At 36.8% G+C, this 13,711-nt stretch overlaps 1 protein-coding gene across 2 annotated transcripts in view; it reads left to right on the top strand.

The window, feature by feature from the left end:
• Positions 1 to 5,473: 5,473 nt before the first annotated feature.
• LOC123549474 (tRNA-specific adenosine deaminase 1-like) overlaps positions 5,474 to 13,711 on the top strand; it is a 56,053-nt gene continuing 47,815 nt past the window's right edge. The window contains exons 1-2 of one of the 2 annotated variants that reach the window (XM_053545341.1): positions 5,474 to 5,503; positions 12,566 to 12,714. In XM_053545341.1, the coding sequence (XP_053401316.1) occupies positions 12,570 to 12,714 (145 nt within the window). In that variant the 5' untranslated portion in view covers positions 5,474 to 5,503; positions 12,566 to 12,569. Of the gene's footprint in view, positions 5,504 to 11,048; positions 11,214 to 12,565; positions 12,715 to 13,711 lie in introns of those variants that run through there. The other variant, XM_045337607.2, reaches the window with a different exon arrangement.

The following is a 13,711-nucleotide window of genomic DNA, read 5'->3' as shown; positions in this document are numbered from 1 at the left end:
AATATTGTATTTTTATTAAAATCCCTGTCAAAGAATATGGAGATGAAATATAAACTGTGGCATACAAGATATGTGGCGAATATACTTACAGTGCGTGTAGTAGGCATAGGATATACAGATCAATCTAACTGAAGCTTTGCTAATCCTACCTGTCAGGTATTACAACACCTGTTCATAAATGTGACATTTTGATACAAACAAAACTGTATTACCTTCACAATAAAATAGTAAGCGATATTTCATTTTATTATCGGCTTGTTTAGACTTAATTTTTACCATAAATAAGCTGATAAAAAACATTGGAAGCAGTTCTTTAAGGGTAAATCAAACACATACGGATATATTCTAACTGACTTAGTTGTTAAAAGAATTGCGATATTACGTCTAAACCCCTTTTCATGTGTAATTGCATGGGAAGTAAACTGATAGATATCTCTGTTTGAAAGTTCTTTCCTCAGGCAAGAGTCATCACTCTTTGTGGTCACAGCTTAAAATTCAATATTAAAACTTCTGTTATTAATATAAACACAACTTTCATAATTTTCGCATTTGTAAAATCATTTTTGTTTATTTGAAGGACTGCAGACTTTATTCAATGTCTTTCTATCTTTAAAAAGTTTAGGTTCCATCTCTACGTGTAGTTTGATGTATAATTAACACCGAGCGCTCTTTATATCTAGAGGAAAAAGGTGAGTTACCAAAGTTTTGGAGAAATCAAAGCTTTAATAATAAAAGCATAAAAAGAAGCTGACCACAGAAGTCCTTCGACTCAACTCTGGCGTTCGATGCGTAAATGCTCAAGCGACAAATATTTCACTGAATGCATATACATAATATGGATTTAAATCTTCACAGCATGTAGATATAATTTAACATTACCCTATGCATGCAAGATGAACATACTAAGGCTGTTTGCAGTCACAGTACAGTTACATTATGAAGCAGTTCCGTGTTACCGGAAGTCCTTGATGACTAGCAACTATATATACGTCAGTGTAGAAGAGGGTAGTGATCTCATTGTCATAGTTTTTCTTATTACTAATATCATCATTAGTGACCTTTCGAATTTTGCGATGCACGTAACTTAATTTCTGTTGCTTACAAAATACTAAGTTTGCCTCAATGAATCCTTCTCTTCACATCATAAAACAAAATATTGGTCATTTGCCCCTGGTGTGCACCAAAGCGGAAACCCAATTTAAGAATCAATCAAAACGAGGGAATTTTGTAATGAGAGCTGTAACTATATTCCACGGCTTTGATTGAAATTGTGACCTAGAATGTCCCAAGGGTGGAAAATATGAGTTACGATTCAAATTGATCCCGCTGGCGGTGATCTGTATATAATGCAATGACGTATATGTTGTTATTTGGTAAAAGTCCACGTGATGATTACGCTAAAACGGTTCATTTCGTAAATTACGTGATGGACGCTTGATCAATAGATAAATCTGTATATTTAGACTAGGCGCTAAATGAACTGTCTGGGTTGAAAGAGTCTGTCTAGATTTACCTACCACCACTAAAATCTGGCAAGCACTTCTTGTGCCATTACAGTAAGCTTGAGGGGAAAATCCTAATAAAGGTCCCTTCCGGGGATCGAGCAAAGGATCTTTTTGTGTAGGCGCTAAAGAATTCATCAATGGAGCAGTTGTTTTATAACCATTGCACAATAGCTGAAATTAAATAAAATGAAGTAGTCAACATTTCGATCGGCCAAAACAGTCCCCACTAGCTCCTACAGTTTGTTATTTCTATTGAGCATTTACTTTACAAGATAAAAGCCTGTTCTCTAAGGGTGTTAGTATGATTTTTTTGAAGTTTTACACAAATGATGTTAAATAATATTCATTTTATGACCATTCAGAATGTGTATCTCAATTTCAAAAATCGGATAAAATCACAATTTCGACAGAAAAAAAATGCTTTTTAACTAAGGATGTCCTGAAAGGTTTGTAACAATCGACTTTTTTTAGATTTGAGGATCAAACATGGTTGAAATTCATAATGACAGATACTCCAAACAAAATCATTTTGACAATAAATTCAAAACTAATCAATTTATTTTGAAATATTAAAACTTCCTATTAGAACCATGGGAGTTCTTTAGACAGGTGTATAACATCAACGGTATTGTTTATATCAGAGGTAAACCTTATTACGGAAAAGGTAGCTCAAGCATTTAGTCACTATGTTACTAAAAGAGACAAGGCAGTCTGAAAGACAGCTAAATCCCCCGCCACTGCTATGGATAGTGAAAGGGTAAACCTTTGATCTTGAGCTGTGACCTGACCTTGAACTGACATGGCTGACCCATAAATTCTGCACATCGTCTAGATGGGGTGATCATTTGACCCAAGTTTCATGAAAATCCTAAAAGGGGTTTAGGAGATACAGAGCTCAAACCTTTGACCTTGAGTTGTGACCTTGACCTTGAATTGACATGGCTGACTCATGAGTTCTTGATGAGGTGATCATTTGACCAAAGTTTAAAAGTGTAAATCCTTCAAGGGGTTTAGGAGATACAGAGTGGACACAAAATGGAAGGCTCGAACCTTTGACTCTAAGTTGTGACCTTGACCTTGAGTCGGCATGGCTGACTCATTAATTCTGCACATCATCTTGATGAGGTGATCATTTGACCCAAGGTTTATAAAATTCCTTCAAGGGGTTTAGGAGATATAGAGCGGACACGAAATGGAAGGCTAAAACCTTTGACCTTGAGTTGTGACCTTGACCTTGAGCCGGCATGGCTGACTCATGAGTTCTGCACATCGTCTTGGATAGGTGATCATTTGACCCAGGTTTCATATGAATCCTTCAAGGGGATTAGGAGATACAGAGCGGACACAAAATGGAAGGCTCAAACATTTGACCCGGCGTTGTGACCTTGACCAAGAGCCAACATGGCTGACTCATAAGTTCTGCACATTGTCTTGATGAGGTGATCATTTGACCCAAGTTTGATGAAAATCCTTCAAAGGGATTGGGAGATACAGAGCGGACACAAAATGGAAGGCTCAAACCTTTGACCTTGAGCCGACATGGCTGACTCATGGGTTCTGCACATCGTCTTGATGAGGTGATTATTTAATCCAAGTTTCATAATTATCCTTTAAGAGGCTTAAGAGATATAGAGCGGACACGAAATGATAGGCTCAAATCTTTGACCTTGAGTTGTGACCTTGACCTTGAGCCGACGTGGCTGACTTGTGTGTTCTGCACATCGTCTTGATGAGGTGATCATTTGACCCAAGTTTCATGATTATCCTTCAAGGGGTTTAGGAGATACAGAGCGGACACGAAATGGAAGGCTCAAACCTTTGACCTTGAGTTGTGACCTTGACCTTGAACCGACATGGCTGACTCATGGGTTCTGCACATCGTCTTGATGAGGTGATCATTTGATCCAAGTTTCATGAAGACCCTTCAATGGGTTTAGGAGATACAGAGCGGATACAAAATGTTACGGAAGGACGGAAGGACGGACGGAGACCATTCCTATAACCCCCCGCCACAAGTGGCGGGGGATTAAAAAGAGAATATATAAACGGGATCAGTGGCAAAAAAAAAAAATCTCATGGTATATATTATATGGTGGCATATGAATTGCACCAAGATTTGTCAACAGTAAGGACCAGACACGTCACATGTATACTGAGAAATCTAAAATGGGAGACTTTAGAAAGTAGAAGAAAATCATTTACTTCATATACTTTTGCAAAAATGGACAATGATCAAGTTGATGTAAACATCAATAATTATTTAATACCCTACACAAGACAGTCAAGATTATTGTTTGCCCCCGGACAGCTGTTAAGTGGAAATCATTTCCATCTATTGCTGACACAAGGGCGTATTCAGAGGGGATGTGACGGGTGCGAACGCATCCCCTTTTTCGGCAAAGTTTGCAAACATCATTCCATCAACATCCTGTTAAAGCCATTTCTATCTATTTACTGTTGTTTTTTTTTTTCGGCTCACTTCGCTCGCCAACTTGCATGTAATTACTTTGAGAGTTGTAGCATATTGCAAATGGTCTGCATGCACAAGTGATTACTTTACAAAGACCAGTGATAGAAGTTTGCAAATTTGGTGCATATAAATACACAATGGAGGATCCACAGGGAATGGGGGCATGGCACCCGCCCTCAAATTTGGCAAAACATACACTTTCGATAGCCTAAAATTGAGATATCAATAATTTTATCCAAAACTATGACGTACCGTTAGGGTCGAAAATGCCGGTTTAGCTTTAAGACAATTCGATTTAGTACGACCCAGGGTCGGACATATTCCAATTAGTATGACCCTGGTTGAGAATTAGCTTAAAGCTATTTCATTTAGTACGACCCTGGGTCAGACAATTTCAATTTGTATGATACTAAATCGAATTAGTACGACCCTGAATTAAGACAAATCTATTTAACTTTAAGACAATTCGAATTAGTACGACCCTGGGTCGGACATATTCCAATTAGTATGACCCTGGGTCAGACATATTCCAATTAGCTTTAAGATAATTCGGAATTAGTATGACCCTGAATTAAGATAAATCTATTTAGCTTTAAGACAATTCGAATTAGGACGACCCTGGGTCGGACATATTCCAATAAGTATGACCCTGGGTCGGACATATTCCAATTAGCTTTAAGCTAATTCCGAAATAGTATGACCCTCAATTGCGGCAGCCGTCTTTAGTACGACCCTGGGTCGGACATAGTTACAATAAGTATGACCCTGGGTCGGACATATTCCGATATGTCTGACCCTGGGTCGTACTAAATATGAAATAGCTTTAAGCTAATTCCGAACCTGGGTCATACTAATTGGAATATGTCCGACCCTGGGTCGTACTAAATGAAATAGCTTTAAGCTAATTCCGAACCTGGGTCATACTAACTGGAATATGTCCGACCCTGGGTCATACTAATTCGAATTGTCTTAAAGCTAAATAGATTTATCTTAATTCAGGGTGACCGTCATACTAATTCCGAATTGTCTTATAAATTAAAGCTAAATCGGCATTTTCGACCCTAACGGTACGCCATACAAAACTTTTTATCAAAAGTATTTTAACTACTGAAGTGGTTGGAGCACACAATAGTCAGTCCAAAAAGCTATCCACTTGGTCAGATTGCATTTTTATTTTAAGAGACACAAATTTAAAGAATGGCATTTTCTCAAATATTCATGGTCAAATATAAAGTCAGATTGCTTGCCAAACGTTTTCCCGGGGATATACCCGGGCCACAACCCCTCTAGAGGCTTTGCTGGACCCGCCTTTGGTACCATTAAGTAGATCTACCTAAAAATATGTGAGTAAAAATATATCTAAAAACTGTAATTGAGAAATTTAAAGCCCATCAAGAACATCCAGCAACAACACAACAACAACACAATAAACAGCAAAAATCAAATTATCGTAGTTACTGTCCACCGCAGAGTTACGTACCTTATATTCCGCTACGCCATTTGTAACTGGAATATCAGTGTGAATTAGGTATTTATTTATGTATGTATTTTGAACACATTTGAAGATGTCTTTCAATTCTTGTTGTTTACAGGCCACAAGAACTAATTTATCGTTCACACATAATGTTGTAATGAATAAGCAATAATTGTTTTCTACAACAGAGAAAAACAATGGGGTCACAGTCGGGATTTATATAAATCCCGACTGTGACACCATTGTTTTTGAAATTTTATAAGACGCTTCCCCGTCCCGTCACCACAGGTGGCAGTAACGTACCTAGGATACTGTATGAAAACAGGGATCTTTGTCAGTCTGGTCTTCATTTTTTTTTGTCTCAGGTCAGATAGATCTGAAACTGAAACTGTTTTATTTGATTAAACGCCTGTTTTTAGGCAAAACATTCAATGGCGTTTTACAAATACATAAAAAAATACGACAAAAATTAAGATATTTTAAATGACATCTGACATAAATGAACATAAATATCATTGTGAATAAACTATTTAGTAAGCATTAAACAAAAGATCAGGCATCAGGTAAGATTAATAAAATATTAGAACATTAAGATACAGTAAGATAGCTGTTTGTTATTAAGTAAGAATAAGTGGGTTATTGTGACATGTCCAGAAGTTATAACAAACAACTGTATTTTGTATTTGTTATAAAATAGTTGATATTCGAATGTATTTACACAATAAAATCATCCAGTTCACGTTACTTCAATCTCTTAAAAATTACAGTCACAATCTCTAAAAAAGTGCAAAGTAATTTCCAAAACTTCTTTTTGAAAATATCTATTTTGTCTGAGTTCCTTATTTCGAGAGGCAATTCATTGCAGAGTTTAGGTCCAACAGTACCAAAACTTCTGTCGCTGAATGTTTTGCGCTTGTTGAAAGGAACAACGAAACACCCAGTAACGGAATTTGAAGAACGCAAGTTCATTGTCTGTCTTTGTTTTATGAGAAGTTCAGAAAGATATTCTGGAGAGTTTCCAACTGAACAATTATACATGTAGGTGAGCATTTTGAATGTGATTCTGGCTTTGATTGGTAGCCAGTGAAGATCATACAGCGCTTGCTTGGAACTGTCATATTTTCTTCCATTTAGGACAAGTTTTGCACACATGTTCTGAATTCGTTGCATTTTTAGCTCGACTATTCGAAGAATCTAGCTATTCTACTCACCCTGGTGTCGGCATCACACCTTGGTTAAGTTTTTGCATGCAAGTACATACAGCCATCAATTAAAGGCATATAGCTTTGAAACTTATTTTTTCTTTTTCTAGGTCAATTACCAACCTCTCTGGGTCAAGTCCCATAACTCTGACATGTATTTTGAGCAAATTATACCCCCTTTTGGACTTAGAAAATTTTGGTTAAAGTTTTACATGCAAGTTACTATCTCCAAAACTAATGCAGATATTGAATTGAAACTTCACATGTGTCTTCGGGGTTATAAAACTAGTTGATAGCAGCAAGTCCCATAACTCTAACCTTAATTTTGGCCAAATTATGCCCCCTTTTGGACTTAGCAAATTCTGGTTAAAGTTTTGCGTGCAAGTACATACAGCTATTTCTAAAAGGCATATAGATTTGAAACTTATTTTTTCTTTTTCTAGATCAATTACCAACCTCACTGGGTCAAGTCCCATAACTCTGACATGTCTTTTGAGCAAATTATGCCCCCTTTTAGACTTAGAAAATTTTGGTTAAAGCTTTACATGCAAGTTACTATCTCCAAAACTAATGCAGATATTGATTTGAAACTTCACATGTGTCTTCGGGGTTATAAAACTAGTTGATAGCATCGAGTCCCATAACTCTGACTTTCATTTTTGCCAAATTATGCCCCCTTTAAATTTTTGGACTTAGCAAATTCTGGTTAAAGTTTTGCGTACAAGTACATATAGCTATTACTAAAAGGCATATAGATTTGAAACTTACTTTTTCTTTTTCTAGATCAGTTACTAACCTCACTGGATCAAGTCCCATAACTCTTACATGTATTTTGAGCAAATTATTCCCCTTTTTGGACTTAGAAAATCCTGGTTAAAGTTTTGCGTGCAAGTACATACAGCAATTACTAAAAGGCATATAGATTTTAAACTTATTTTTTCTTTTTCTAGATCAATTACCAACCTCACTGGGTCAAGTCCCATAACTCTGGCATGTATTTTGGGCAAATTATGCCCCCTTTTGGACTTTGAAAATTCTGGTTAAAGTTTTACATGCGAGTTTCTATCTCCAAAACTAATGCAGATATTGAATTGAAGCTGCACATGTGCCTTCGGGGTTATAAAACTAGTTGATAGCAGCAAGTCCAAATTATGCCCCCTTTTGAACTTAAAACTCTTTTGATATTTAACCTTCTTGGGTAATATTTTCCTGCTTCTGGGACAATATTTCGAATAGTCGAGCTTGGCTGTCTTACGGACAGGTCTTGTGTTTACTTTGCTTTGAGCAATACCATACAGAATGACATTACAATAATCTAAATGGGATATCACCAATGACAGGACAAGGGTTTCGGTAGCCTCTTTGGTAAGATATTTCTGGATACATTTTATTCTGAACTAGTTGAGCATTGCTGTTCTACACTTTCGTTTTACATGCTCTTTTAGATTCAAGTTTTCATCCAGGAATGCACCTAGATATCGAATAAAGCTCACTGATTTCACTTCATCACCTACAATGCACATACATGTGATAAGTTCAGAATCCCAAAACTGGAGGTTTGCCATTTTTCAGCTGGAGTTGGGGTCTCAAAACTGGAGGTTTTTTATCGACATAAATTAAGCGCGCAGACACGTAACTAGAGGCAAAATCCAACATTTTTGGCCACACAGTAATGTATATAAGTCTACACCAGAAGAAACAATCCTCATAACTCTTGATCTGAATTTTGACAGAGTTATGCCACTTTTTAACTTCATTTTTTTTGTTAAAGTTTTATATAATGTCTAATATCTCTGTTACATACAAAGCTATTGCCTATTATGCCCTTTTTACTGGCAAAGCTTTAATTAGAGTCAATCACTGAGAAAAGTCGAGCGTGCTATCTTACAGTTCTAAGCTCACTCCCTTTTGTTCTAACTTTAAACTTTCTTAACAGATTAAATTTGTAGAAACCAAGTCTCAATTTAGGTCTGAAATGAAGGTGAACATGCATTAACATTATTCAACTCGAGGACTTAAAAAAAAACGAAGCTCTAAATTGGTCTGAACACAACTCATAAATTATGTAAATTCCTTACCCCACCCATTTTCGTATAAAAATACTGATGATTTTGACATGAAAAATAGAAAACAGAAATGCATCAACATGTACCTACCCTTACCAAAATAATGTAGATTGATGTTATCAAATAAATGAGTGTGTGTTTTCATCCAATTTTCAATGAAATAAGTCCGATTTGGTAGCAAATTAATTTGGTAAACATTGGAAGAAAATGGCGTAACTCCGTAATGCATATTTTGTCAGTTGAACACTTAGAGAGCTGTTGCCTACTACCAAACATGATGAACTCGGTTTTGGAAGTGTTCATTTTGAGCTTATTTTCATTCATCCAGTTGTTGATTGTTTTAGCACATTGTTCAAGTTCTTGTATTGCCTGGGATTCTACTGTTGGAGATGATGGTTTAAAGCATTTATTAGCAGTATGGTCATCCGCAAAACCGTAAACTGAAATCAGCGGCGGAATAACATCAAACAGTGTCCCAGCATATATCAAATATGGCCATGGTCTTAAGCAGCTCCGTTGTGGAACGCTACAGTTTAATTGGCGTGGAAATGACATGGCTGAATTGACACTTACACGGCAACTTCTGGGGGCGCAGATAGGAATCAACCCAGATCTATTCGTGCCTGTGATTTTTCCATCTGTCTGTAGACACCTTATAAGATAAATCTTTTTAACGTAAAATAATTAATTATAAAATGTCAGGCAGTAACAGCACAGTGCGTATACATATCAGATCCCTCTCTGTGGTAAATAGAAAATTTTGTCAAAGATCGTTCCCGTGCCGGGTGCAGAGTCAAGAAGGATCCTGTGAGGCAAAATTACACCACCAAAGAGGGATGCTGTGCATTAACGAAATCGAGGTAGGGTGCTTTTAAGGAATTATTATGAAAATAACCACATAAAGTGTATTTACAAATAAGATGGGATCAACAACTTCAGGTCTAAGGTACCAGATACTTGCTGTATTCAAGGAAAGTTGTATTAAGTTTCATAAACATGGCCTGATGTTCATCCGAGCTGGTACCCTCCATCTACATTCCATCTTCATTTGGACTTGTGTCAACTGATAAAACAAATGTAACGATAAAAAAGCAAGAGTATATAGCTATGCCTTCCCTTTGTTTATACGCTTTTATGCACAAATCTGTGTTCAGGACAAAAATTTTGATTTTCCGAGCTCCCTGACAAAGCGGTGAAGTTGAAGTTTATTGTTTACCACATAGAAGGTCCTGTGTGGGAACAGAGAGGGATCTGTTTTCTCATTTACCACAGAGAGGGATCCGATATGCATACACACCATTAACAGTCGGTAATAATAAAAAACTCCCATTTTTTATACACCCGTCTCTGAAAGAATGGGTGTATTATGTCATGTGAACACCGTGGTGGGCGGCGGGCGGGCGGCTTCCAAAAGTATGTCCGCTCTCTAAGTCAAACAGTTTTCAACCGATCTTCACCAAACTTGCTGACAATGTTTGTGGGCATAATATCTCGGCCAAGTTCGATAACCAGCCAATTCGCCTCAGGCACTCTTGGATTATGGCCCTTTAATTACTTGAAAAACTGCAAATTTAGCCTTGTCCGCTCTCTAAATGGGATAGTTTTCATCTGATCTTCACCAAACTTGGTGACAATGTTTATGGGCATAATATCTCAACAAGTTTGATAACCAGCCAAATCGCCCCAGGCACTCTTGGATTATGTCTCTTGAATTACTCAAAATTTGCTAATTTAGCCTTGTCCGCCCTCGAAGTTGAACAGTTTTCATCCGATCTTCATCAAATTTGGTGGCAATGTTTGTGGGCATAATATCTCAGCCAAGTTCGATAACCACCCAAATCGCCCCAGGCACTGTTGGATTATGGCCCTTGAACTACTCTAAATCTTTTTGATACGCAACTGAATATTTAGACAGGCGTATTTTGTGACAGTATGGCACTCTTGTTTAGTAACAGTATACAGTCACATTTATATTGTGACCAGCCATACATGTATACAGCGTGTACTGATTTTTACATAATGCATAGTACTGTTGATACAAATGAACTCCTTAATTTTATGGTTACATAAATTACATGTAGTATTTGTTTAGGTTTTCAGTTATGAAATTTGGGGGTAGTATACCAAAGATTAACCATACTACATGACATTGTATATTACTGTAGTTCATAAATGACATAATATCAGCTGAAATAATGAAAACCCAGTCATATCTACAGTAGGTAAAATTAAAGGATACATTTGCATCAGCAACAGCTATTCTGATGCAAACATTTAACATGTTTAAGAAACCTAGTAAATGGAATTATAAAAATTGCCATAACTATCAACAGTTGCAGTTGTCAAGCAAATAAATATATGCAAAGAAAACAAAACAACAAAAACTGAAGCAACAAAAGGGAAAACAGCTGACATGCATATGAGCATAAAATAAATATGCTACCAACTGATATTAGAATTGAAACAACTGTAGAGTACACAAGGAGCAAATAAAAAGTACTAAAGGCACTTGGAACATTTTCATTTGAAGCCACTCCTGGGTCCATATTCATAAAGCTCCTAAGACGAAAACTTAGGAAACTTAGGAAAATCCTTAATTTTGTAAAATTTCCTAAACAACATAGCACAAAAGAAAAGTGTAAACTGTAAACTATATAAGATTTATTGATAATCTTCATTACTATGCCAGACTGTATGAGACAATATTGTTAGACATTCCAAATATCCTGACAATTGTCCACAAAATGCTTCGGAACTTTTCCCTTACTTAGTCCCTTAGGGAAATTTTCCCTTAGGAGCTTTATGAATACGGGCCCAGGTCTGTCAATTTGTCGTCTGAACTTGCCAAAATAAGTTGTACAGAATTCATTCTGGAGATAATTCCAGACCTGGGTGGCTTCAGACCTCAAGCTTTTCTTACAGTATGCTTTAGTCCTTAGGATTTCTTGTGTTTTTACCTTCCTGAAAGAGTTTGACGAGATTACAGATATATGATATATGTTTACATACATGTGTGATATATTGTGTATACATTTGAATACTTCTATAGGTATTTGCCTTTGTCTCTTTATGTGTAGTGTCCGCATGTATAATAATAACTGACACTGTCCTGCAGCAAATATCTTACATTCATGAACACTATATTTGAGCCGTGCCATGAGAAAATCAACATAGTGGGTTTGCGACCAGCATGGATCCAGACCAGCCTGCGCATCCGCGCAGTCTGGTCAGGATCCATGCTGTTCGCTAATGGTTTCTCTAATTGCAGTAGGCTTTAAAAGCGAACAGCATGGATCCTGACCAGACTGCGCGGATGCGCAGGCTGGTCAGGATCCATGCTGTTCGCAAACCCACTATGTTGGTTTTCTCATGGCACGGCTCATATTTTACATTTTCATGAGTGGCTGCACCACCCTTAAAAAATATTGCAAATGATGTTCACTGGGTTAAAATATTATTACATTGCGCTGAAACACACAAATATTTTTAATGATTTTAATCACATACTTCCAATGTAAAAAATATGTAGAACTGCCTTAAAGCTTAGTAAATATGTTTATATACAACATTCTTAGGTGCTGAAAGTGCTTTTAAAGAAAATATGTTCAGATTGCATAAATTCTCATAATATTTGATGTTAAAGTACGATTTAATGGCCAGTGCAAGTTACGAAGCAGATATCAAACATAATTATAATGACATGTACACAATCATGTTGTTTCATAATTTTAAGAAATACACAATGCACTTTCTTGCACATAGCAACATGTCTTCAGACATGCTTGTGGGATATACAGGTGAAGTCTTTAATACTTCACAGTAAGAAGAACATTTTCACTGATTGACAGAGTGATGGACTGGAAGGCAGATCCAGATTTTGGAGAAAAGGTGGCTAAATTGTGTGTGGAGAAATATGACAGATTGGGGAAGACTGGGAAGCCACAAGTAGGAAGAGAGTGGACCCTGCTAGCTGGTGTTGTCATGTGCATACAGAAGGGTATGTAGAGTAGATTTTCTGGTTTACCAGTTGTTAATCATGGCTGGTTTATTTTTCATTTAAAGAAGAGAAAATATTTAAGCTATATTGTACTGTATTAATTATAATCAACTGGCTAAACACCACTGGCTGTAATTTTACTATAATCCATTGGCTATATTATATAGATATAAAACTTTTGCTAAGATTTATGTATGTTTTTTATAGGCAACAACTAGTTTAGGAGTGTGGCACTCTCTCATTTCACTCCATTCACTTAGCCCACTCGCTTAGCTCAATAGGGAGAGCGCAGATCTATGGATTACAGGGTTGTGAGTTCGATCCCCGGGAGGGGCGTATGTTCTCTTTGACGATTTTATAAAAGACGTGTCTGAAATCATTCATCCGTCACCTCTGATTCATGTTGAGAAGTTGGCAGTGACTTGTGGAGAACAGGTTTGTACTGGTACAGAATCCAGGAACACTGGTTAGGTTAGTGCCCGCCATTACTGAAATACTGTTGAAAAAAAAAACAAGTGTATGAAAAGAATTGGAACCACTGCCTTACCCTTGCATGATCGTAAGAGGCGACTAATAGGGTCTTAACACTTGGTTTTGCAGTAACTCTGTGATTCCAGCAGGTAGGCAAATTTTGATTCCATACCTCATGTTTTTATTTAGATGTAAATGAGATGTGGAACCAAAATTTGTAGTCCTGTTTGGCGCCATATAACCTATACTGTGTTGGTGTGCCGTAAAACCCAAATAAATAAAATAAATAAATAAACCCAAAACAAACAAACAAACTCTCATTTCACTATGATATGAACAGACAAGAACTAGGTTTAGCAGCATGGCACACTGTCATACACCCACTGTATGATCAGGCAACAACTAGGTTATGAGTATGACACTCTTACCCTTTGCAGTAGTGCTGCCCTCATTTGCCAGTTTAGCAGTCCACAAAATAACAATACAGTAATACACATTTCTATGAATTCTCAAAAAAAAAAATATA

This window comes from Mercenaria mercenaria, chromosome 6 (genome assembly GCF_021730395.1).
Source record: "Mercenaria mercenaria strain notata chromosome 6, MADL_Memer_1, whole genome shotgun sequence".
NCBI lineage: Eukaryota > Metazoa > Mollusca > Bivalvia > Venerida > Veneridae > Mercenaria > Mercenaria mercenaria.
This window is presented reverse-complemented; position numbering and strand designations above follow the sequence as displayed.